The sequence below is a fragment of the Saccopteryx leptura genome, chromosome 2 (assembly GCF_036850995.1).
Source record: "Saccopteryx leptura isolate mSacLep1 chromosome 2, mSacLep1_pri_phased_curated, whole genome shotgun sequence".
Classification (NCBI taxonomy): Eukaryota; Metazoa; Chordata; class Mammalia; order Chiroptera; family Emballonuridae; genus Saccopteryx; species Saccopteryx leptura.
The window spans coordinates 263,845,810-263,871,837 of record NC_089504.1 but is presented as its reverse complement, the minus strand read 5'-3'; the positions used below and the strand labels follow the sequence as shown (position 1 = coordinate 263,871,837).

The 26,028-nt window shown below is 36.4% G+C and overlaps 1 protein-coding gene across 1 annotated transcript in view; it reads right to left on the bottom strand.

Moving 5' to 3' along the window:
* XPR1 (xenotropic and polytropic retrovirus receptor 1) overlaps window positions 1-26,028 on the bottom strand; it is a 142,165-nt gene that overhangs the window by 43,096 nt on the left and 73,041 nt on the right. The window contains exons 3-9 of the mRNA XM_066361679.1: window positions 19,386-19,487; window positions 12,449-12,672; window positions 9,495-9,644; window positions 9,123-9,206; window positions 7,628-7,709; window positions 483-673; window positions 85-264 (exon numbers count right to left, since the gene is read on the bottom strand). Coding sequence (XP_066217776.1) covers window positions 85-264; window positions 483-673; window positions 7,628-7,709; window positions 9,123-9,206; window positions 9,495-9,644; window positions 12,449-12,672; window positions 19,386-19,487 — 1,013 coding nt within the window. The remainder of the gene's footprint in view (window positions 1-84; window positions 265-482; window positions 674-7,627; window positions 7,710-9,122; window positions 9,207-9,494; window positions 9,645-12,448; window positions 12,673-19,385; window positions 19,488-26,028) is intronic.

The following is a 26,028-nucleotide window of genomic DNA, read 5'->3' as shown; positions in this document are numbered from 1 at the left end:
CAATACAGCGACCCAGGGTTCATCCTGGGGGAAGCCAATGACCAATATATCATCTAAAAATGATACACAAAATTCTGGACTTACCAGCAGTTTAAGCAGCCAAAACCGGGATTTATAATAGAAAGTTTTAGTGGGGTTGATAAGAAAAAAAAACATAAATCCATAAAGGACAAGCGGGTACACATATGTGGGGATGATAGTAACTGGAGCAAAGAAGCATGCCAGAAGGCTCAGGCACCACAATATCCCAAGGAATCCAGCAATCTGGTAAGGGATGGAAAAGACAAAAAGAGGGAAAAAAATGTTATTTTTATTTTTACCATTACTCAGAATCTCTTTAATAAAACAAAGGTATGAAAAACATTTAGTTATTAAATCACAGTCCTCTTCAAGTAGAAGATGGATTTCAGTACCCACTAAACCACCTGTATAGCTAATGCAAACTACTATATTTGTAGGACTCTATATCTTACTTTGATTACCTCAAAGAGATGCTGATGAGACAAATTGCTTCTTGGATTAAGTTCAAAGATGAGCACATGATTTACTCCAGCCTGTCTCCAACCATATGTGTTGATGCCCAGCAGGAAAAGGAATTCAATCAGAAGAAAGCCACCCCGATAGATTCTTATCAAGGGCCATATACTTCTGTCTGCTTCAAGTTTAAATACAGCTGAAAGAAGATCAATTAATTGGTTAGTTGGAATATTCATAATGTCTCCTTTATTGTCCTTTCTCTTAATTCTCAGTAATATAAACCCAGCATAGGAAATTAAACCTCAAGAGACTTGCTAAACTTGCTTTCAAGTCCTTTCCCATCTTCATTTCACTCCGCAGAATTGCACCAGAGTAATTTTCCTAAAATTTTGACTATTAGCATATTAGTCCATTGTTCCCCTGCTTTCTTAGAGTACTGGGAATCAAGGTAAAATAGTTTAGAATCATAACATCAGTTCTGTCAAGCTAAGAATTACTGGCATAACTCATCTTCAGCTTTGTTTTGTCCATCATTAAACTAGATATACTAATATTTACCCAACAGAATTGCTGTGAAAATTAAAGGAAATAGTACACATAATGGCAATGTACAAATTAAAAAGTAATATAAACGACAACAGTTAACACTTATAAAATGTTTATGATGTGGTAAGTGTTGTTCTCTGCATCTTTACATAAAATAATTCATTTAATCCTCACAATGGCTCTGTGAGTTAAAAACTATTATTACAAATTAAAAAAAAAAAAAGACAAAAAAAGGACCAAAAAACCTATTACTACCATTTGATCAATGAGGAAACTGGAGTACAGATAGGTTAATAAGCTAGTATAGGACAAAGCCAGGATTTTAACTCAGTGTGCTTCAAAGTCAACACTCTTAACCACTACATTCTATTGCCCATATGCCCAAATGTTCAGTATCACTATTATTCTTTAGCTCTCTATAAACATCAAACACTTGAGTCTCCCAATTCAAGTTCTCTACAGTCTGCTCTCCAACTCACTTTTCCCAAACTTATCTCACAGTACCCCTAAACATTTTCATTTTTACCCTGATGAGTTTTATTATCCTTTTAACAAGTTTTTGTTTCACATTTGCTTATGTTGTCCCCTGTATGTAAAATGGCCTTGCTCCTTCTTTCCAACAATTCAAAATCTACTTATTATTTAAGAGCCCAACCCTCATTTGTTCATAAATTCATCGAATCAATGTTTCATTTTGAGCCTACCATGTGCCAAACATTTCAATTTGGCTAACAATTTCTCAATTTTCCCAAATAATTGTATCAGTACCATTCATTTGATTCTTATATGGACTACCTTATACATTTATTATTTTTTTTTCCATTGATTTGGGAGAAGAAGGGAGAGAATGAGGGAAAGAGAAAGAGAAGTATCAACTTGTTATTACAGTTAGTTGCTCCATTTAGTTATTAGGTACTTACTGATTGCTTCTCCTATGTATCCTGAAAAGGGATCCAACCTGCAGCCTTGGCATGCCATGATGTTGCTTTATACACTTACTTAATTTAAATAATCATTTATTATTAAACTTTGTATTCTCTATAGTATACAGTACATTTAATAATTAAAAAATATAGGTTAAAGAAAGCCTTTACTTTGGAGTCAGATACGAAAAACCAGATTTCAAGTCATAGCTATAATAGGGCAAATTATTTAATTTTTCTAAGTCTCAGTTTCCTTGTTGGTCAATATGTAGGGATACTGTGGGTCAATAACAAGGAATAATATTTATTCTCAAAAGTTTGTTAAGACGACTAAATGTGAACAACATATATTAAATGACTAAAACAGCCTGACCAGGCGGTGGCACAGTGGATAGAGCATCGGACTGAGATGCAGAGGACTCAGGTTCAAAACCCCAAGGTCGCCAGCTTGAGCACGGGCTCATCTGGGTTGAGAACAGGATCATAGACATGATCTCATGGTTGCTGGCTTGAGCCCAAGGTTGCTGGTTTGAGCCCAAGGTTGCTGGCTTGAGCAAGGGGTCACTTGCTCTGCTATTGCCCCCCCATCAAGGCACATATAAGAAATCAATCAATGAACAACTAAGGTGCCGCAACGAAGAATTGATGCTTCTCATCTCTCCCTTCCTGTCTGTCTGCCCCTCTCTCTGTCTCTGTCACCAAAAAAATATATATGTGTGTATGTGTGTGTGTGTGTATATATAATATATGATTAAAACAATGTTTGGCCGACTATGAGTATTTAGTATATATCAGTTTCTTTTTCCTTTCACCTGAGGAAACTTAATTTTTTTCATTAATTTGACAAATATTTATTAGGGCCTTACTATACATGACACCAATCTAAGAGCTAGGGATTCGGTAATGAATAACAGATAAAAATACCAGTCTCAGGAAACTTCTATTCTGTATAATGTCAGATAGTGATAAATTTCTGAAGAAAGAAAATGTATGGTGAGAATATAAAGAATGATGAATGATGTTAAGTGTTATTGTAGGTAGGGTAGTCAAGACCTCTCAGGATATGACATTCATAGATCATTTGCATTTCCTTAAGGAAACAGAGAATGAATCATGAATATCTGAAAAAAGCTCCAAGTAAGGGGAAAAGTAAAAGCCTGGTGTGCTCCAGGAAAAGGGGAAGGCCAAGGCCACTATAATTAGGATAAAAGAGAGGTAAAGTGACATAAAGATACCCAGGGACAGATCAGGTAAGACTTTGTAGTACTTTGTCAAAACTTATGCTTTTACTCTGATGTATGAAGCCAATGGAAGGTTTTTTTGCACAGAAGTGACATGACCAGATTAATAATTTCAAAGGGCTACTCTAGCTGTTATGTGAAGAATAGACTGCAAAGGAACAAGTATACTGTTACTATATCAACTTAAGGTTATTAGGATTCTATAAGAGAAGTTTAAAAAATCTAAACAGGTAATTTTTCATCTTCATGAAAGTAAATATATGAATTATGTAGATTTCCGACAGATTACTAAATATGAGGTCGTGTCCCTTTGAGAAACTGCAGCAATTATGCACACTGTTTTTTGATGTGAATGTATGAAAAAAGAATCGTGCTTGTACATGCATACTACTGCTGTGTTTCTCTCTCAACACTGTTATCCTTTAAGCACCCGCTGGGAGATAAATAAGGATAGACAGCTGGTTTTAACTATTTCTACCCTGCCTCTCCTCATACAAACACAAAGATCAAACAAAGAAGGGCTCTGAGGTGAGAAACTTAATCTGTATTTATGAAAGAAGACAAAACTTCAACTTGTCCCTGCATTTTAAAAGCCTTTAGTGATTCATGTACATAAAAAGAATGAAGTTTATTTATTCTTATGTCTTATTTAATGATGATGATAAGTCCACCATGTTCATCTTGGAAATAAAAGAAAAATTCCCCATACAAATGGCTATGGTTTTCCCTACAGAAAGAACAACTTTCAGCAAATACACCATATATATTGATGTGTTCCTTCCAACCAAGAAATGTGTTTTACTTACACTTCTTACCTGAACTCTAAGAATTGATCTCAAGCTATATTTTCATTCTTATAATCTAATAATACTCTCCTTTACCCTAGGTCAGTGGTCGGCAAACTCATTAGTCAACAGAGCCAAATATCAACAGTACAACAATTGAAATTTCTTTTGAGAGCCAAATTTTTTAAATGTAAACTATATAGATAGGTACATTCCTTATTGAGGTAGTGCCCGCATGTGGGATTTTGTGAAAGAGCCACAGTCAAGGGGCCAAAGAGCTACATGTGGGCCGCAAGCCAGTTTGCTGACCAGGACCCTAGGTGAATATATCACTTCTCTCCTTCATAACCCACTCCCTCCTCCTATGCCCCGTCCCCTACTGTGGCCAACTAAAATTAAAATCTCTGCTCATCTGCCTCCTTCTATTACAATGTCTTTCATTCCTTCAACATCCAGTATAAATGTCATTTCTTCCACAAAGTCTTCCCTGATGTTCTCATTTAAAAATAATCACTTATTTCCTTGACTGTTTAGAACACTTGACAGTTCTAGCTTGCTGTGTATTATTATTGTTTTAATGTATGTCCTAATCTCCCTAGCATAATGATAAGCTTCATAGAAAAAGGATTCTTTTATCTATCCTAAGACTCATGGGTATCAAGCAAAACTGTGAGATACATAAAATTTGTTTACTGAATGAATAAATTCTGAAACAACCTGTAATTTAAGTTAGTAAGCTCATTTAACAAATGAAGAAACTGTTTCAGAGAAGTTAAGTGACATCCTGTCCTTAAAGCCAAAACAATTAACAAACAGTGGAGCTGGGACTTAAACCCAACAAGCAAGGCCTTTAGAAGACCAGTAACTGTTGTTTCCATAATAACTAGCTTGGTCATCTAGGGCTAGGTTCTTTTTTTATATTTCCACACATTCTATATAAAAAGACTGCATTCATCTGAAAAAATAGAACTAGATTAAAATATGACCATAGGCCATGGTTGGTGGCTCAGTGGATAGAGCGATGGCCCAGCTTATGGACATCACAGTCCGATTCCTGGTGAGGGCACACAGAAGCAACCATCTGTTTCTCTCTCTGTCCCCCCTTATCCCCTTTTCTCTAGCCTCTTCCCCTCCCGCAGCCAGTGGCTCCATTGGTTTTAGCATGGCCCCAGGCACTGAGGATAGCTCAGTTGGTCTGAACACATCAGCCTCAGGCACTAAAATTAACTCAGTTGATTGGAGCATAGGCCACAGACAGGGTTGCTGGGTGGATCCCGATCAGAGGGCATGCAGGAGTCTGCCTCACTATCTTTCCTCCCCTCCCCTTAAAATAAATAAGTAAATAAATACATACATACATACATACCATAAATTATACTAGTATTAAATCATGAGCTTATGCAGATAATTATTAATTTTTAGTGATTGAAGGATACGTCTAAAAATACAAATGAAAACACATTAATAAGTAAAGTTTACATACTCTCTAAAAGCAATTACAACTTGGATTTAAATTTTATAATGTGCAATTCACAATCTTAATTAAGAAGAATGTTTATGTGGAATAATATTTTCAGTAAAATTATTTCTTAAACATCTGCTATATCTCTGGCACTGTTAGAAACTTGAAATACAAAAATGAAAAAATACAGTTTCTGCACTATCATTACTAAAAGTCCAAAACAGAATATAATGGTGATTTATACAATAACATCTATTTCTAAGTTATCTATGTTTGCAGGTTTCACTGAGTAGAATTTAACCCTTTACTCATGACTCACAGTTATCATTACAAGGGTAAATACACAGATTCTTGAGGTATGCTAAAATTATTTGCCCTTAAAGTAAAAGTCTTCAAATGCAAGAACCTTCGAGATGTGTCAGTCTTTTTCCTGAGTGTGTGTGTGCGTCTGTGTGTGTGCATTATTTCATTTCATCTTGGTCCTTTCTCTGCCATCCATTCAAACTTTCACCAATATTTTTTTAACTCCTACTATGTCCCAGGCAGTGTTCTAGGTACTGTACTAGAGATACAATGGTGAACAGGACAAATGGCCACACATCAAGGAACTTACATTGGGAAAACAGTATTGAGAAACAAAAATAAAATAGTATGCCATGTAATTACAAGTGCTCTGAAGAAAATTAATGTAGGCTAAAGGAACAGAACAAGCTATTTTAAGGTAGGGTGATCAGGAAAGGCCTTACTGAGGAAGTGGCACTTGAATAGATACTATATGAAAAAAGAGAGGGAGAAAGCACAGACATCTTGGGGAAGAGCCTTTCAGACACCTGCAAGGACCTGTAGATGGGAATGACCTTGGGGTGTTCAATGAATAGTAACAACAGAAGTGGAGTTGAAAACAGATGAAAGTGAGTATGAGGAGATTGACAGAAGGTAAAGTTAGAAGGCTCATGGGCAAGATCCTGTAGGGTCTTATAGGCCGTAGGAAGAAGTTTCAATTATATTGTAAGAGAAGCTATTACTTGATTTTGAATAGGAAATTGATAGAAAACTTTTTTTTTTAAAGAAGGCATTGACAGGAAACAGTATTTATACTCAGGAGTCATGAGTATGTAGACATATTTACAGCCATAGGTTTGAATAAGATTGCCTAGGTAGGAAAGACATGTACACAGAAAAAGAGACTTGAGGATTGAGCCGAGTAGTATTCCTCAATATTTAGATGTCACTTAGAAAAAAAACAGTTAGCAAAGGAGACTAGAAAAGAACGGTCAGCAAAGTATAACAAGAAAACCAAAAGGGTGGGGTTTTCCAGCAAAACCAATTTAAGAAATAGTTTCATGAAGGAGTGATCCACAATATCAAAGGAGGTTTAGTAAGATTGTGTCTCCCTTGCTGTTATATCATTTCTTGATGTGGGGAGTGCACTTGTATCTAGCAATTCCTCCTAACTCCTTCTAATTTTTAACTCCCATAGAATAAGAAATAATATAACCAAACTTCTTAAATAAGTTCTGAAAAAGATGTGAAAGAGTCTCCAAAAAGCAAAGTAAATAAATCAGTACATGATCTGTAATACTGTACATAAACACTGGGGAATGATGGAGAATAAGGAATCAACAACCAGCAATGTTTTTTTGTGTTTTTTTGTGGGTTTTTTTTTACAGAGACAGAGAGAGGGTCAGGAGAGAGGGATAGACAGAGACTTACAGACAGGAACAGAAAGAGATGAGAAGCATCAATCATCAGTCCCTCGCTGCGACACCCCAGCTGTTCATCGACCACCCTTCCACATGCGTCCTGATCGAGGGCCCCCAGCAGACCGAGTAACCCCCCACTCAAGCCAGCGACCCTGGGTCCGAGCTGGTGAGCTTTGCCCAAACCAGATGAGCCCGTACTCAAGCTGGCAACCTCAGGGTCTCAAACCTGGGTCCTCCGCCCCATCCACTGCGCCACTGTCTGGTCAGACAACAACCAGCAATGTTTTAAAAGATAATATACCCAAAGGGAAAAACCAAACCAAAATTACTTACCCTAACCCGCCCCCCACACTTATAAGAAAAAAACTTAGCCCAAACAGATTTCTCTTTCAGTAGCTTTGATAGTCTGGTGGTAGCTTTGACAGAACGATAGAATATGACATAGACATATTTTTAAAAATAATTTAACTTCAAATTTTAAACTACTTACCGGCAAGCACAAGGGTAACATTCAGTACAATGAATATTCCACAAAATAGGCCAACTCTAAAAGTAGTCCATGCTGGTGCAGGCTGAGAACAGAAAAACAGAATTTTGGGTGTAGGGCAAAATATTGAGTATATTTAGTATATACTATCATTCAGTATATATGTCTCAAAGTTCTACCATGAAAACAAAAATATTTTGTGATCAATATTTTTATAAATTTGAACCACAGAATCATCCCTCATTGTTCTATAATACTAGAATAGAGTTGCCAGTTATATTCATTCTTTTACAGAAATCTGAGTCACTAAATAAACAAGATTATAATTTTAGGCATTAAATTATATATATACTGATTTTCTTATAGGAGATTTAAGTGCAATTTTGAAGTTTGACCATCCTTCATCATACTTATCCCCTAAATAGTTCAAATTTTAATTATAAATAGTATTATTTTTTAAAGTTTTGATCTCCAATTGTAACAATGGTATATAGAAATATAACTGATTTTTATATATTGCTCTTGTATTCAGTGACTCACTAGTTCTAGTAGCTAGTCTATAAATTCACTAGATTTTTCTAGGTCATCATGTCATTGGCAAAAAATCCCTCCACTTTTACTTCTTTCTCTCAAATTCGAATGCCTCATATTTCCTTTCCTATATTACTGCACTGGCTATAATCTCCAGTACAATATTGAAGAAAAGTAAATATCTCTTTTTGTTCTTAGGGAGAAAGCATTCAGTGTTTCACTATTAAGTATGATATTAATTGTAAGTTTTTCATAAATGACTTTTATTATGATGAGATAAGCTCTTTCTGTTATTGATTTCCATTCCACTGTGGTCAGGAAAATACTTTCAATGATTTATATCATTTTTAGTTTATTAAGACTTGTTTTATGGCACAGAAGTTATCACTTAATTTTTTGGGGGGGGTATAACAAGTATCATTTAATAACACTTTTTTGGGTATAACTATTGTATTTTGGATAAAGCTATGTTGTAACCTAGCACATCTGACACCTCCTATCGTCAAATACACATCTCATCTTAACTATTTGGCGAGACCTCAAAGTTAGCATGTAAATAAAGATAAAAAGAGAAATACAGGGTAAGAAGAAGACATTACAATTCATTATGAAGTGAGATCTGGCATCTGATTTTTTTATACAAATAGTATTAACTACCTAAAAACTTTGACAAATATTTTTTAAAGTAATGAAATTAGTATTTTTTTTTAAGATTTTATTTATTCATTATAGAGAGGGAAGAGAGACAGAGAAGGAGGGAGGAGCAGGAAGCATCAACTCCCATATGTGCCTTGACCAGACAAGCCCGGGGTTTTGAACCGGCAACCTCAGCGTTTCCAGGTTGACGCTTTATCCACTGTGCCACCACAAGTCAGGCGAAATCAGTATATTTTATCAGCTAAACAGATTGCATTGATTAATCAATTGACAACACCAACCAAGCAAACAACTGGAAACAAATACTAACCTGAGCAGCTCCCAAAGGGGGCACACGTAAACGCTTCATAGCTTTTTGTCTGTCACCATCTTCAAGTTCATTGGTCACTACAGCCTAGAAAGACATATGATTAAATTCTGACACATTATACTAAATGAGTAATGCATAAATAATTCCAAACCATTTATATATTTGGTACTCTAATAACCTCTTGGTGAATGAGTACTGATTATGCAAAAGAAAAAAATCACAATATATATACACGTGTGTGCGTGTGTGTGCGCGCGTGTACGTGCTTAAAGTTAGTAATCAATTATAAAGAACAAAAATAAAGAATTATTTCATTAAAAATGAGATATGTAAATTATTGAAATATGTGGTATACAAGTGAGATTACTGTACCTCAGTTTCAGAGATGAGCTGGTTGATTTTCTTGCATGTATAAAATGGGGCCACTTCTACATGAGCTACTCGCCAATCTGCTCCACGAGATGTTTCCAGGATCTTGTCATGCTTTTTAAGAATTTTTCGAAACCCTGTAAAATTCAGATTCTACAGAAAGAAATGAGAAACACTACTATAATTTCCACTATCATAAAAGAATATGAAAAATAATAAGCGTTCTGTGTAGAGAGAGCTGACTGAAGACTGAGTACCAAGGGAAATGGCAATGCTTTCATAAAAGCAATTACTGAAAGGATAAGAATCTTCATTCTTATTTTATTTCTTTATTTCGAGGTAGTATATCATCATCAGTAATAGAAAGAAACCCTAAGTATGGACACTATTATTTCTATTTCAAGTAAATTAATGGAAGTCCTAAACTCAAAATATTTTTATTTCCATTTTCCTATGAACAATTGTTCTCAAAATAGCAAATTTACATTATTTTGATTCTTTGATCAAAAAAATATTTTCAGAAAATGTTTTGGATTTATCACACACTGAATACATTTATAAGTTATCTGGTTTTTGAAGGTCTGGTATAGGTATGCATTTCAGCCCTGTTACTATGCAAGCATGTACAAACCAGCACGGACAATAGAACATCACCTATTTCTCTAACTTTCATTTTGAGTCCATCCATTCTCAGTTTGGAGATGAGATTGCAAAGAAGAGTCAGTAAAAAGGAATGATCATACTTACAGGGTTTTGCTGATAATGGATAGGAGCTAGTATATTTTTTCCACTGCTACAATATCAAAATCCTACTTTTCTACATTCTCAAATTCCGTTGTTTGATCAACACACAAAAAAAGCAGGAAACTGTGGATTTCCAAGATTCTTTAAACCAGAGGTCTCCCAATTTGCTGATCACACATCCCCATTAGTAAAATACATGAGCACTCACTCCAAACTAGGCTTTGCTTGCTTGCTTACAATTTTTTTCTCATACTTGAATGAATCATCTTAAGTTATCCTTGGGCTGCATATTCCATGACCTGGAGACTGCTTTCTCCATTGGCCTTTTCTTCTCATCATTCACAAAATAAATGTATTCTTACAGAATAAACATCCTCAAAGAATAGAGGATAGAGCAAAACTTTTACAATTTACAATTATTTTTGTTTTCCCAAGGAGCTTTTAATAATGACCCAAAACAAAACTGCTGGGAAAATTAAAAAATTGAACAAAGGCATTTCCATGTAATACATAAGCATAATTAATGAAATATGAAATGTTAATGTTTTATAAGAAAGAAATATTATTTTCTTTTTATAAATAAATTATAAAGCCTATGGATAAATTTCAAAGGAAAGAATTTTCTATCATATATCTTATGTAATTATTTTTCTATTCTTCTAAAATTATTTTCCAACTGGGTGGTTCTTTCAGCAATAAACTATTAAGCCACCAAAGAAGAAAGCAGAATTATAAAAGGGAAAAACAGAAGTAACTACATGCATTAACAACTTAAACCACTGCATATGTGAGAGTTACATTGATTTTTTATTTTAAAATCCCAGTATTTACCTAAGGTAATACTTTTCTTGTATAACCTTTAGTTTTTATATAGTAATTGATCCTGTAATAATCACAAGAATTAAATGGAAAAAAAATAGTGCACAAGGTCTCTCTAAAGATTAAAGAGATGCTTTTATGTAATTGAGATGTTTATTATTGAGTCATTTGTTTTTCAATAAATTCTTTATAGATTTAACTATAGAAACAAATTTATAAACAATTACAAAAGAATAAATGCCTTGTATTTCCAAATTTTCACATACAAAGTAGTTCAACTTTTCATATTGGATTTTTAAAACATTAAGTGAAGTCCTGGCTGGAGCACAGAGGTCGCTAGTTTGATCCCCGGTCAGGGCACATACAGGAACAGATCAGTGTTCCTGTCTCACTCTCTCTCTCTTTCTCCTTCTCTTATTAAAACCAATAAATTTTTTTTTTTTTTTTTACAGGGACAGAGAGAGAGAGTCAGAGAGAGGGATAGATAGGGACAGACAGGAACGAAGAGAGATGAAAAGCATCAATCATCAGTTTCTCGTTGCGACACCTTAGTTGTTCATTGATTGCTTTCTCATGTGTGCCTTGACTGCGGGCCTTCAGCAGACCGAGTGACCCCTTGCTCAAGCCAGCAACCTTGGGTCCAAGCTGGTGAGCTTTTTGCTCAAAACAGATGAGCCTGCGCTCAAGCTGGCAACCTCGGGGTCTCGAACCTGGGTCCTCTGCATCCCAGTCTGTCGCTCTATCCACTGCGCCACTGCCTGGTCAGGCTAACCAATAAATTTTTTTAATTAAAAAATATATTATGTGATATAACAATCTGTATACACATTTGCTGTGACTAAATTTCCTTCTTGCAAGATTAGTTATATTGCTGCTTGTAGATAAAAAAACTGAAAGAATTCTTGGTGGCAAGTTAAAAGGTCAGTTATCTTTTTATATTGTCAGGGTTAGCTGTAGGAAAGTTAACTGTCCAACTGAATTTATAGAAATTTCACTACAGGTTTGCAAAAATAGAGAAACTCTTATATAGCAAATAGTGGTCAGGTATACATATATTATTCCTAATTTCTACTCATCATGGTCAGAGATGCCTCTGAATATAGGAAGCAAAGTATTAGTTCTTGAGTCAAGGGCTACTTCTGAATATTGTACAAAACAGTTTTAGAAAACTAATCTTCAAAAACAGAAGTCTTATTAACACTATTTTACTACTTCTAATAACATGGTTTTTAGCCAGTAAGAACATCAGAAAGCCCAATAAGAAATAAAGAATAATGGCATGCTAAGGATTTCCTGTTTTGGACGGGCCCACTGATACAGCTCAAGGTAATCCAATTTATTATAATTTCTGAATTATTTAAAGGTTCCATTCTCCAGGGTAAGAATCTAAGTACCTGATAGTTCTGCAGCAGGATAAGACTGAGGTAGAACTCGCTGAAGGCCAGTTTAAGGTCTTTAATGTTTCTATGTTGGACACGTTCCTCATGGGATAGGTGGAAGACTGGCTTTCTGCGCTGTCTCAGCGTAGTAACACCAGTGCTTTCTTTCTGTGCATCCAGTGATGACTGAAGCTCATTCTGAAGTGTAGCAAACCTGCGCTGAGCCTCTGCAAGCTTTTCTATAGGAAATAAAACAGAATTGTCAAAACATCAAGATAAAAATGGTGGTGAAAGCTCTCAGTGACTTGTCTGAATTTTTACTAATTATTCTAGTTTGTTTCCCTAAAACTGCTAGGGGAAAAAGCTACATGCAATACTTAGAACTAGATAGGAAAAAATGTTTGGGTTTAACACCCTCTATTCATTCTACCCCATACTTCCCTCCCTACAGAACCTCAAGTGTACCCTTTCTTTTAACAAATGAAGATATAGAATTTTAAAAGCCACTAAGAGTAAGAATGCAAAATGGTACAGCCACATTGTAATTTGGAAAACACTTGGGCAGTTTTCAAAGGTTAAACATAGTTATCTTAAGATCCAGCAATTCCATTCCTACGTATATATCTAAGAGACTAAAAACATGTTCAGAAAAAAACTTGTGCACATATACAAACTAGTAGTTTTAACAAAAAGTGAAAACAACTCGTATGTCCATTAACTGATAACTGGGTAGGTAAAATATGGTATACATATATACAACAGAGTATTATTTAGCCATAAAAAGAATGAAGTACTGATTCATGCTACAACATGGATAAATCTTGAAGACATCAGGGTAAGTGAAAATGCCACATAGTATATGATACCATTTATAAGAAATGACAGAACAGATAAATCCATAGAGACAGAAAGTAGACTAGTGGCTGCCAGGGTCTGGCGTAAAGGAGAAATAAGGCAGAGAAAATAAAGAAGAAAAAAAGAAGGAGAGCAGAGAAAGAAAATAAAGTTGGTTTCACACGGCTTGACTTTAATAGAAACCCATCAATCATTTTTGTTAAAATATAGAATGCAAAATATATTGTGGATAATACATAAATAATTTTAATTTTCATCAGATGCATTAACAAGAAAGCAAGGCAGGCTGATTGCTTTAATTCACTTTACCTCCTACCCACTCCTTAATAGCTCTCTTAAGTAAGCTGATTCTGTTGTAATGAACTAAAGATTCAAAAGAGTCACAATATTAGAAGAAATGCTAAGACAATCGGAATTTTACTCTAATTAATTATATATATATATTTAATCCACATTTAATACAAATAAAAGCAGAGAACAAAACCAGCCATTAGGTCCTAGTTTAACTATGTGGGTACCAGTTACATATTATCACTTGTAAAAGGAATATTTATATTTCAGGAAAAGATTCTTATGTTTCATTATATACACTCAGTGAAAAACAATACACAGTATCTCAAATTCAATAAGAATAAAGAAAAATAAACATATAGCAAGACACTGTATAACCCTGGCCAGGTGGCACAGTGAAGAGAGTGTCATACTGGCACACCGAAGTCACAGGTTTGATCCCGGGGTCAAGGCACTTATGAGAAGCAATCAATGAGTGCACAACTAAACAGAACTAAATAAAATGACAAGTTGATGTGTGTGTGTGTGTGTGTGTGTGTGTGTGTATGTCTCTCTCTCTCCCTCTTCTTCTCTCTTTCATCAATAGGAAAAAAATTTTTTAAAAGACATTGTGTAATAGGATTATAGGAAAAAACAAATAGCAAAATCAATCAAAAATAAATATACAAACAAAAAACGTAATAACAAAAAAATTTTTTTAAAGAGGATTATAGGAATAATTGTGGAATAGGAATAATTCTGAGTAACTATTACCCAATTGGTCTTGCATTTATAAAAAGCCTGAAAATATTTAACAGTTAAATTAATCTTTTTTGCCAGACTAGATGGTGGCGCAGTAGATAGAGCGTCGAACTGGGACACCGAAGACCTAGGTTCCAAACCCCAAGGTCGCTGGCTTTAGCGTGAGCTCATCTGGCTTGAGCGCGGGCTCACTAGCTTGAGCGTGAAATCATAGACATGACCCCATGGTCGCTTGAGGCCAAAGGTTGCTGGCTTAAACCCAAGGTCGCTGGCTTAAGCAAAGGATCACTTGCTCTGCTGCAGCTCCCTGGTCAATGCACATATGAGAAAGCAATCAATGAACAACTAAGGAGACTAAGGAGCCACAACAAAGAATTGATATGTCTCATCTCTCTTCCTTCCTGTCTGTCTGCCCCTTTCTGTTGTCTCTCTCTGTCTGTCACACACAAAAAAAGAAATTAATCTTTTTCTACTGCTATAATTTTCCTACTTACAAGTAACACTACTGTAATCCCCTCCCTTTCTCCCTCTTTCCCTCCTTCCTCCCTCACTTGCTTCCTCCCTCCCTTCCATCCCTCTTTCTTTTTGGTAAAGAAAGGTAAAGCATATAACACTCCTGTGAGTTCCTAACATAGTAACTGAAGCCAAAAAATTAGGATCGGCCAGAAAAACATTGAAATTGTTTAGAAACAAAGGAAAAAGCTCTTAGCTATATAAACCATTCCAATCAATAAAAAGAAAAGGGTTTGACTGTTCAAATTGTGGAATACCAAAAGAAACATCTATATTCTGAGTATTTCTTTTTAATGTGGGCACATAACATTGTTAAGAAGCTAAGTATTTCGAATGGAGAGAGAAAGCAAACTGGTTTAGGAAAAGAAAATGGTGTCCCATGAAGTATTTATAGTATTACCAATGGAAAAGGACATTAACCAGTCATACACACACACACACAAAAAGGTTTCTAACACCACAGCCTTCATGACTGGTACCATTTTTAGTGTTAGACGAGACCTGGGAGACTTCATGAAAAAAGAAACCCTCTATTAACAAATTATCCTCTCTTCCCAGGGTCTTCAAATATTAAAAGATTTTATCTACAAATCTAAGTGCCCATATCTTACTAACCAAATATATATAACAAAAATTAAAATTTAATAAAATAACTTACATTAGGTTTTCTGAAATACTGAAAATAGCTCTGACTCCTCATCTGTGGAACCCTAGAAGGCTGGGAATCAATTTGCTGGTTTTATATGCAAGTATATATGGAGGCTTAGGACGATTAAATGATAAGTTTAAAGTTCAAAAATCCAAAATGTAATTGGTAGGTAACAGAATTGGTGTGAAAATAAATATCAACATTTTAGTAGTAATCATGCTATGTTTTGTTTGTTTGGCTTTTTATAGCATTTGTTTTGGGTACTAAAAGGTTTCAGTCAAGACTATACATCTCACTTAAAAATGAACTTTTTAGCTAACCATTAAATGTTTTTGAAAATGTGAGTGAAGGTAGGTATATAAGTTGAACTCACCCCTGTACTATTTATAGCTTCTCATGTGCCCTCACGTCTGAGGATTACAGTTTACAAGGCAATCTACCATGAAAATGGCAGCTAAATAAGGAGAAAAATGATACTGTCTAGGACAAGTGCCAAATTTTATTTCTGGCAATCGTGTCTTCATATTACCCATCTCTTCCTGACCTGGCAAAAAGTCAGGCTGAAGACTATGAATTTGTACCTGCTTGGTGATGACATCAAGAGCCATGCTCTAATGGCCCTGCCAGTACACATAGAAAAAGGAAGTCATTAAATCACAGCCCCTAAGTTTTTAATAGTAGAAAGCTTAAAATTGATTGTGATAAGTAACCAAGTCTGAGGATACCGTTTTTCAAAGAGGATTGTAATCCAATATGGGGTCAAAGAAGCAATTTAGCAGATCACAAATCAAGATTTTAAAAATCAAATCAAATAGAAATAATTAAGTATGAAAAACAAAATAAGTTACAAGTAGTAAGAATAAATAGTTTCATGAAAAAATATTTAAATATATTACATATGCACACATAGGTACATACAAGCATATGCAAAACATATCTAGGTGTAATTCAAAATATAAAAGGTATGTATCTATTATTAAGAGTAGATAGTTTTCAGCCCTGGCCGGTTGGCTCAGTGGTAGAGCGTCGGCCTGGCATGCAGGAGTCCCAGGTTCAATTCCTGGCCAACTGCTTCTCCACCCCTCCCCCTCTCCTTCCTCTCTGTCTCTCTCTTCGCCTCCTGCAGCAGAGGTTCCATTGGAGCAAAGTTGGCCCCAGCGCTGGGGATGGCTCCATGGCCTCTGCCTCAGGCACTAGAATAGCTCTGGTTGCAACAGAGCAACGCCCCAGATGGGCAGAGCATCGCCCCCTGGTGGGCATACCCGGTGGATCCTGGTCGGGCGCATGCAGGAGTCTGTATGACTGCCTCCCCATTTCCAGCTTCAGAAAAATACAAAACACACACACACACACAAAAGAGTAGATAGTTTTCTTTGAGAACTAAAAAGCATTATCTATTCTTTGTGATCTAAATTATCCATTTTGAGTTGAGCTCAGAAATCTCCCCAAAAAAACCATAGTAAATAAAAATGCTAATAAACTTGACCTCATTTGTGTTCCATTTGCAGCCCTAGAGCATATTCAATGGCCTTTTCTCAGTCTCAACACTCTTTCTACTGCAAATGCCTTTCTCTCTTAGTCTTCTCTTCCTCGGTCTATATTGTATTGTATCACAGTCTGCGCTGCTGCTTCCTCTTTATTCTCCTACCTCCTAATTATGGAAATTATCTTTGTCCTTGAAAACTGCCTTCTTTCTATACACCTTTCTCTTGCTGAAAATGTATTCATTTGCATAGTTTCAAATAATGTTCCTAGTGTGTCTCTGCCTTCTAGGTGCTTGTGAAGAGGACAGGTATAATGCTATGTCCTTTAATGGCTTTGTACGTTTGTATAAACTGTTCCCTCCACCTAGGAAGATCAGCCACCATTGAAAAATGAGGAGGAGGACACAGTGTTAAGATATTTGCTTCCCTTTGTTTATTTTTTGTTTGAAGGGAGTGATTTGCTAAGGAGACTAAACCAGTAAAAAAGGAAGTTAATGATGCATTTACCCAATAATCTTAGAGGAGATAATTACTGGAGCAAGGTCTCAAGAAACTGAAATTCAATCGGTAGTTGTAGGGATTTGCCACGGACTGAAGAGAGACACCTTTTCAAGAAAGACTAGAGAAAAATTAGTAAGGGTAAGAATGTCTATAGATATTTGAGGGGGAGGGAGTGGCATAGATCTTCCTAAGTATTACACACCAACTGGAGTTGAAGGCCTTTATTTTTACTTATAAAATAGAAGGTTAATAAGTATGAGGGGGATGATGGTGGGGTCAGAGAACTCAAAAGAATGTGTAGGGTAAGAATGTGTAGGGTTTAGAAGAGCACTTTGGAGCATGGAAAAGGGAGTTGATTAGGATCCACAGGCGACTTTGAGAAAACAGTTAAGAATGCAACAATGGATTCACAGTGGTTAAATTTGTTCTGCTATATGATTTTTTCCCAGCTGTCCTAAGCAGCTCAGTACTACTCATGAAGAAGGCAAATAGTTGGATTGGTCCACAACTGGAGTTTCGCAAGGCAGAAGCATTACAAGGCCATAAGGGTAAAGGGATTATAAGTACAAGGGACAAAGTGGTTTAAAATGATTGATGGACAAGAAAGTAATTCTGGGAAGGGCCTGATCAACTGGAATACAATGAGGCAGTCAAAGAACTTTTAACGCTGTGAGACAGAAAAACAAATGTCAAAAAAGTAGGGAAGTAAACATACATTAAAAACAAAATTTAGCTCTCGGTTCCTGAGATTACCATTAGAGAGGAGAGCAGAAAAAGGCCATCTGGAGGAGAGGAGAAGCAGCCAATATGGCGGAGTGCTGAAGGCGAAGCCAGTTTGTGCAGAGAGAAAGAGGTGAGGAACAAAGGTGAATAAGGCTGGTGAGGTACAAACCTTTGATTCTAGGAAACTCAGATAAGTCAGTGGCTTTGGGAGCCCTGAATGGAAAGGGAAGTGTTTTCCTACTGTGTGTATTTCTGGCCCACTGAGTGCAAGCTAGGATTAAAGCTAGTGGCCCACCAAAACCCCCCCCAAAAACAAACAAACAAAAAGCCCCCCAAAATTTCAAAGAGTAAGACATAAATAAATAGAAGATCTAATAATTTCTTCTCAACTTCAATAACATCTTATAGACGCCACTCTGCAAACCATGCGCTAGAGCAGTGGTAGTCAACCTGGTCCCTATGCCCCACTGGTGGGCATTCCAGCTTTCATGGTGGGCGGTAGCGGAGTAACCAAAGTATAAATAAAAAGATTTAACTATAGTAAGTTGTTTCATAAAGATTGATTCTGCCAAACTTAGCAAAAATCCGACATGAAGTACTTGGTAAATAATTATTATTATATGCTTTAACTTGCTGTGACTCCGCTTTATAAATTTTATGAAGTAAAGTTACTTCCCTACTTTATAAATCACCATTACTGTGGAACCAGTGGGCGGTTAGAAAATTTTACTACTAACAGAGATACAAAAGTGGGCGGTCAGTATAAAAAGGTTGACTACCTCTGCTCTAGAGATACATGAGTGTTGGCAATGCAATGAAAGGGCATAAAACTATTGTAATTAAAAAGCTCAAACTGTAATTCAGCTCTGAGAGAAATGATAAAATCAAGTTTCTGACTCTTTAAAGCTTTGGACTAGGCTACAGTGCAGCTCTATCAAGGTACTGCTTAACAATGAGGTCCCAAATCCTTAAAACTGTAAGAACATCCAGGCAATGTCCATATAAAATATAAACACTGAGGTACCAGATCTCTTTCCACCTCACCTAAGGAAAATAGATCTTAAGTTTACTACAGCAAGAAAAACAAGCCCCAGTTTTAAAATGATGACCAGAAGTTTAAACAATGAGATGGTCAAGTTTCGCTACTTTAACAACAAAAATTGTCTCTTGTATGTTGTACCAAAAAGCCACTCACCTGAATAAAATGTGTTGATTTTGGCAAGTTCCTTCTCACAGGTTTGGAAAAATTTCTCTTCAAACTTGGCAAAATACCTCTTTACTGTGTCCTCATCTGTAACTGAAAGCAAGGAAAACAATATTTAAATTTAATGTCTGGCCTGACCAGGTGGTGGCACAGTGGATAGAGCGTCGGACTGGGATGCATAGGACCCAGGTTCAAGACCCTGAGGTCGCCAGCTTGAGCGCGGGTTCATCTGGCTTGAGCAAAAAGCCCACCAGCTTGAACCCAAGGTCGCGGCTCCAGCAAGGGGTCACTCGGTCTGCTGAAGGCCCATGGTCAAGGCACATATGAGAAAGCAATCAATGAACAACTAAGGTGTTGCAACACGCAATGAAAAACTAATGATTGATGCTTCTCATCTCTCTCCGTTCCTGTCTGTCTGTCCCTGTCTATCCCTCTCTCTGACTCACTCTCTGTCTCTGTAAAAAAAAAAAAAAAAAAAAAATTAATGTCTGAACACGGATTAGGAAACTAGGAAAATAAAATCTGACGTTGCATTTCTTAGTCTTCAAAATGTCAATATATGGATTTCTTTGAAAAAGTAAACTGTGAACCATATTAAGAACAGACTAATCAAAGGCGTCCTCACAGGCACACAATTTTTTTAAATTGAATGAGACTCTCTAAACCTCTCCAATAATAAATTTATAGTGGTGGAGAAAAAAAGTGTCCTAAAACTCGAGAAGAGGAACATATTACTGTAGACAGAGGTGATCAAGATCAAGGAAGATTCAAGGGGTTGGCAGCTGAAATGAGTAGTATTGTGCAAGAGTAGCTAATTTCAGGGGGGAAAAATGCAAGAGAAAATGAAGATATGATATATCATGTTTCTGGGGAAAATGAGTTGACTGTTCCAACAATATTAAATTGCTATCTACTCATTTTTACTTTAACTGCACTAGAGACAGAAAAAGAGATGTAGATTGAGAATAATAAATGAGACATTCCAAACCTTCAGATGCTGGCTAGGAACATAAATAAATTGAGCAAGTGGGTGATTGTGTAAGTGTGGTGATAAATGGCAACTGCCACCTTGAGGATAAAGATTGGTATGGATTCTGGCAAACTGGAGAGCACATGTCCATCTAGTTAGTTGCTGCCATGTGGTGATATGGGGCCCAGGTTGTCAGATCTTCCAAATTGTCAAGAGAAGCCATAAATCCAGATATTTTAAAAATACTGTGTGTGCCAATCAATATAAATCACTGTAGGCTGGACCCATTGTGTGAGTTCTGATATACAGAATATTGATTTACTGAATCCCATAAGTACAAATATATGTAGTTTCAGCAAGCCCCAAACCTAAAGGTTTGGTTCCTGCCCATACGAGGTCTGACTAAACTCTATATACAAATCACAATATAGAATCATCCTATTTCTGTATCTCTGGGGTACTTAAGCTGGAAATGTCTAGAAAGAGTATAGGTGCTTTTATGTTCCTCGGATGCTCCAAATCTTAGTGCAATTCCAGAAACCCTTAAATAATTCACTTGCCTTAGAATAAGAGAAATAGTATTCTCCTGAGTAATACACAACACACACACACATATTAATTCACAGTACCAGAGACATTAAAAAAAAGTTTAAAATGAAGTTCTAAAAAGCAAACTGACTCTATTTACTTAATTTGAATAACAAATGTAAAAATATTAGTAGTATATAAAATGTTAACTTTTATTTATATACATCTATTTCTCTATTTTTTATATTTAGAACAGAACAGATAATGAAGAATTCTATTGATTCTGAAGTAAAGGAGGATACCACTTTAAGCTCCTCCTGTAAGCTCGGCAATTTAGGTACAGTAAAGGCTATAGCTGCCCAAGGCCACTGAGAATTATTTTTTCAAGGCATAAAGCAGGTCAAACCGTTTTAAAAACCTGACCTTAGAGATGCACCATGGTCACAGATGTTGGCTATAGCTGATTTAAAATAAGAATAATATAGGCAGTCTCTGGGTCATATATAAAACTACTTTTGCTGTTTCCTACTTGTTCCACCTTCTAACTTTTACATTACAGGCAGTCCCCAAGTTACAAATGAGATAGGTTCTGTAGGTTTGAAAATGTTTAATTATTTATATGCATAGAAAGGTAAAAATAAATACTATGCTAAGACAAACATCTGTCTAAGTTGCATTTAATAGGTAAATATACCTGTTCCAACTTACATACAAATTCAACCTAAGAACAAACCCACAGAACCTGTCTCATTAGTAACCTGGGGACTGCCTGTACAGTACTTTATTCTACTTAATTACCTATTAGTGTGGTTTTTTCCATTTTCTACTGTATTCTAGAAAGAAAACTCCAAAGCAAAAAATGGGTTTGGTCATATTTACTTTGTTTCTCTATTAACAGACAACTTTCATTAACCTAACATAATAGAAATGAACAAAGTTGTTCAATAAAGTAATTTAAACATAGCTTCTGTTTTAAAAAATAATTTACACATATACAGTGTGTCCTTAAAGTCATGGTGCACTTTTGACCAGTCACAGGAAAGCAACAAAAGATGGTAGAAATGTGAAATCTGCACCAAATAAAAGGAAAACTCTCCCAGTTTCATACCTATTCAGTGCAGTTCGATGTGGGCTCACACACAGATTTTTTAGGGCTCCTTAGGTAGCTATCCCATATAGCGTCTACAGACCCATCACTGACTGATGGCCTACCAGAATGGGGTTTCTCCACCAAACTGCCGGTTTCCTTCAACTGCTTATCCCACCGAGTTATGTTATTACTATGTGGTGGCGCTTCGTTATAAACGCACTGACATTCACGTTGCACTTTGGTCACGGATTTGAATTTAGCGAGCCACAGAACACACTGAACTTTCCTCTGTACCATCCACATCTCAACTGGCATGGCCATGGGCTGCTCCGCTGTATACATGGTGTTATGTCATCATCTGCGCATGTGCACATGCTGCCACATCATCCTACAGAAACTGGGAGGGTTTTCCTTTCATTTGGTGCGGATTTCACATTTCTATCATCTTTTGTTGCTTTCCTGTGATAGGTCAAAAGTGCACCATGACTTTATGGACTCACTGTATTAATGTTTACATAAAGGCTGCATATTCAGCAACTTCAACTATTTAAAATATTACTAAAAACTTAGAAATGAAAAAATAAAATATCTACACCTTTAAGAAACTGAAACATGTAATAAATTTTATATGCTAAAGCAGTGGTTCTCAAACTTTTTGAAGTTGGGGCGCATTTAAAATCCTACAAATAATTGTAGGCACACTATATACAAATTTCTGAGAAATATAATAAAGTCAAATAGTAAAGAAAAGAAATATAAAGTCCAAGCATGCTTTTATGGTAATTAAACAAAATAAATATCACAAAATTAAATTTATTCTGACATTAAAAAACATTTTATGTTACTATTTTTGAGTTATGCTTTTTAGAATTTGTAAAAAAGGGCTAAAAACTAAAAAAATGACCAAAAAAGTTATCTTTTTATATCTATAGATACATTCTTAGTAAGATTTAGTAAATTTGGCAGATCCCAGCACAAATGTGTTTTTTCATTCTTGTGTTTATGAGAAACATGAGCCTGATGTGTCTTAGCAATCTCTTCAATGTTTGGGCATATATTTGAAAGGCAAACTCTCATTTCCTCATCAATACACTGAAGAATTCCTCTCTTTTTACTCTTAATTGTGTTGAGTGCAGAAAACCCCCAACATACAGATCATCTTAACTTTACACCAAACAAAGGATAGAAGAAACTTGCCTCCAGTCTTTCTGGGGAACATGGGGGGTAGTGTAAACAATCCAGCACCACAGCTTAACAGCCTTTTGCAACCTAATCAATCAAATGAGGTGGGGGGTTGGGCAGACTGTCAGCTTACAGCCAATTCCCCACACCTCTGTCCCCCAAAAATCTAAACTCCAAAAACCCTGTTGGTTTTTTGGTCCCCAACAGGCACATATTTCTCTGGAATACCATAGGGCGCACCTAGAAATCTTCTAGGGCACACCAGGGCGCTCTAGCGCATACTTTGAGAACCACTGTGCTAAAGTATGAACATTCTACTCATAAATCAATCTCTTGTGAATTCTTCATTTCCTCAATTTAAAGACTTTTATCTAAAATACAAGCAGTGTGTTATCTAGTGTTCTAGTTCACATATAACTTAATCGCCACAAATAAGTAAAAGGCTGAATAAGGTTACAGCAACACTAAAAAGTAACAGCAGATAAATGAAAGAGAAAAATAAACTATATAGATAAAAATAGCAAGAATAGCTATACAAAATAAATCAAATGAAGGAAAAATGTTCTTGTCCTCCCAAATTTCAAAAGACAGTAACTAAGCGTAATTAGAAGTACACTGTCGGCCCTGGCCGGTTGGCTCAGCGGTAGAGCGTCGGCTTGGCATGCGGGGGACCCGGGTTCGATTCCCGGCCAGGGCACATAGGAGAAGCGCCCATTTGCTTCTCCACCCCCACCCCTCCTTCCTCTCTGTCTCTCTCTTCCCCTCCCGCAGCCGAGGCTCCATTGGAGCAGAGATGGCCCAGGCGCTGGGGATGGCTCCTTGGCCTCTGCCCCAGGCGCTAGAGTGGCTCTGGTCGCGGCAGAGCGACACCCGGAGGGGCAGAGCATCGCCCCCTGGTGGGCAGAGCGTCACCCCTGGTGGGCGTGCCGGTTGGATCCCGGTCGGGCGCATGCGGGAGTCTGTCTGACTGTCTCTCCCCGTTTGGAAAAATACCAAAAAAAAAAAAAAAAAAAAAAAAAAGAAGTACAGTGTTGGTAAAGGAATTAGTAAAACACAATGGAAAAAACAGATGAGGCCCTGGCTGGTTGGCTCAGGGGTAGAGCACCTGCCCAGTGTGTGGAAGTCCCAGGTTTGATTCCCCATCGGGCTACATAGGATTAGCGACCATCTGCTTCTCCACTTTTCCCTCTTCCCTTTTCTCTCTTTCTCTCTCTCTCCCCCCCTCCCGCAGCCATGGTTTGAATGGTTTAAACAAGCTGGTCTTGGGCATTGAGGATGGTGCCATGGCCTCCATCTCGGGTGCTAAAAAATGGCTCGCTTGCTCAGCAACAGAGAAATTGCCCCAGATGGACAGAGCATCGCCCCCTAGTTGGCTTGCCAAGTGGATCCTGGTTGGAGAACATGCAGGGGTCTGTCTCTCTGCCTCCCCTCCTCTCACTAAAAAAAAACAAAAACACAAAACAATACAGAAGAGAATTTCCAGAAATATATCGGAATATACACAGAGATTTAGATTAAGATAAAGGTGGCTTCAAATCAGTGAGAAGGAATGAAATATAACAAATAGGGTTGGGTCCACTGACCATCCATTTAAATAAACTCCAAATGGAGTTAAACAATATTATAAAATACTAGAATAAAAAAGTGAAATAACTCTACATAGGGAAGTCTTCCTAAGCAGTATACAAAACAGAGGTCATAAAAGGAATGACTGGCATTGTCACAAAATGAAATATCTCTAGTCTATAAGATATCATAAGCTAAGTCAAAAGACAAGGACAGGGAATACGTATCTGCAACATTTAAAATAAAAGATTCACATTTAAAATACATTTTAAAAAATTCTTACAAATCAACATTAAAAAGATATTTCATAATAAAAATGGGTAAATTAGAGCAATTCATTTGAAAATACAAATGGCTAGTGAACAAAATAAAAGGATGTTCAACATCCCAGATATTAAATAAATGCAACTTTAAAATAATGTAATATAATTTTTCAACTATCATATTGAAAGAAATTTTAAAATACTGGTATTATTATGGCAATGTGAAGGTAAACGAGCACTCTTGCTCTCCATTATTGGAAATGGAAATGTATAAAGCTTTTCACGAAGACAAATCAGACAGTAGCTATCAAAATTTTCAGCTATCAAAATGTGTGTTCAATCTCATATAGGGGATGTATTCTAAAAGAATCTCTAAACAAATCAATGTATGTGTAAAGATGTTCATGCACATTATTTTCAATAATGATAAAACAGAGTGATGTCCAACAAAAGGAGAATAGTTAAATAAATCATAATAATACTGTATAACACTACATAGCCATTTAAAAAGTAATAAACAGGCCTGACCTGTGGTGGCGCAGTGGATAAAGCGTCGACCTGGAAATGCTGAGGTCACCGGTTCGAAACCCTGGGCTAGCCTGGTCAAGGCACATATGGGAGTTGATGCTTCCTGCTCCTCCCCCCTTCTCTCTCTCTCTCTCTCGGTCTTTGTCTCCTCTCTCTCTCTGTCTCCCTCTCTCTCTCCTTTCTAAAACAACAACAACAACAACAAAAAAACAGAACAAACAAAAAAAAAAAACCTCAGCCCTCTCCCCATCATTGCCAAGTGATTATCCTGCCTCGGGGCAGTCGTGATGTCCATGGCGGAGTTGGCAAAATAAAAAAATAAATAAATAAAAAGTAATAAACATATATTCTGGTAGGTGTGAAAATCCCAAAGCACACTGTTTAGGAAAAAATTTACATAACAGAATATGGATAGCATGATCTCATTTATGAAAAAATATGTGCATAAATTAATATACTCTGGTCCATTTAAATAGATTGCAGGAATGCATACTGAACTGTTAATTG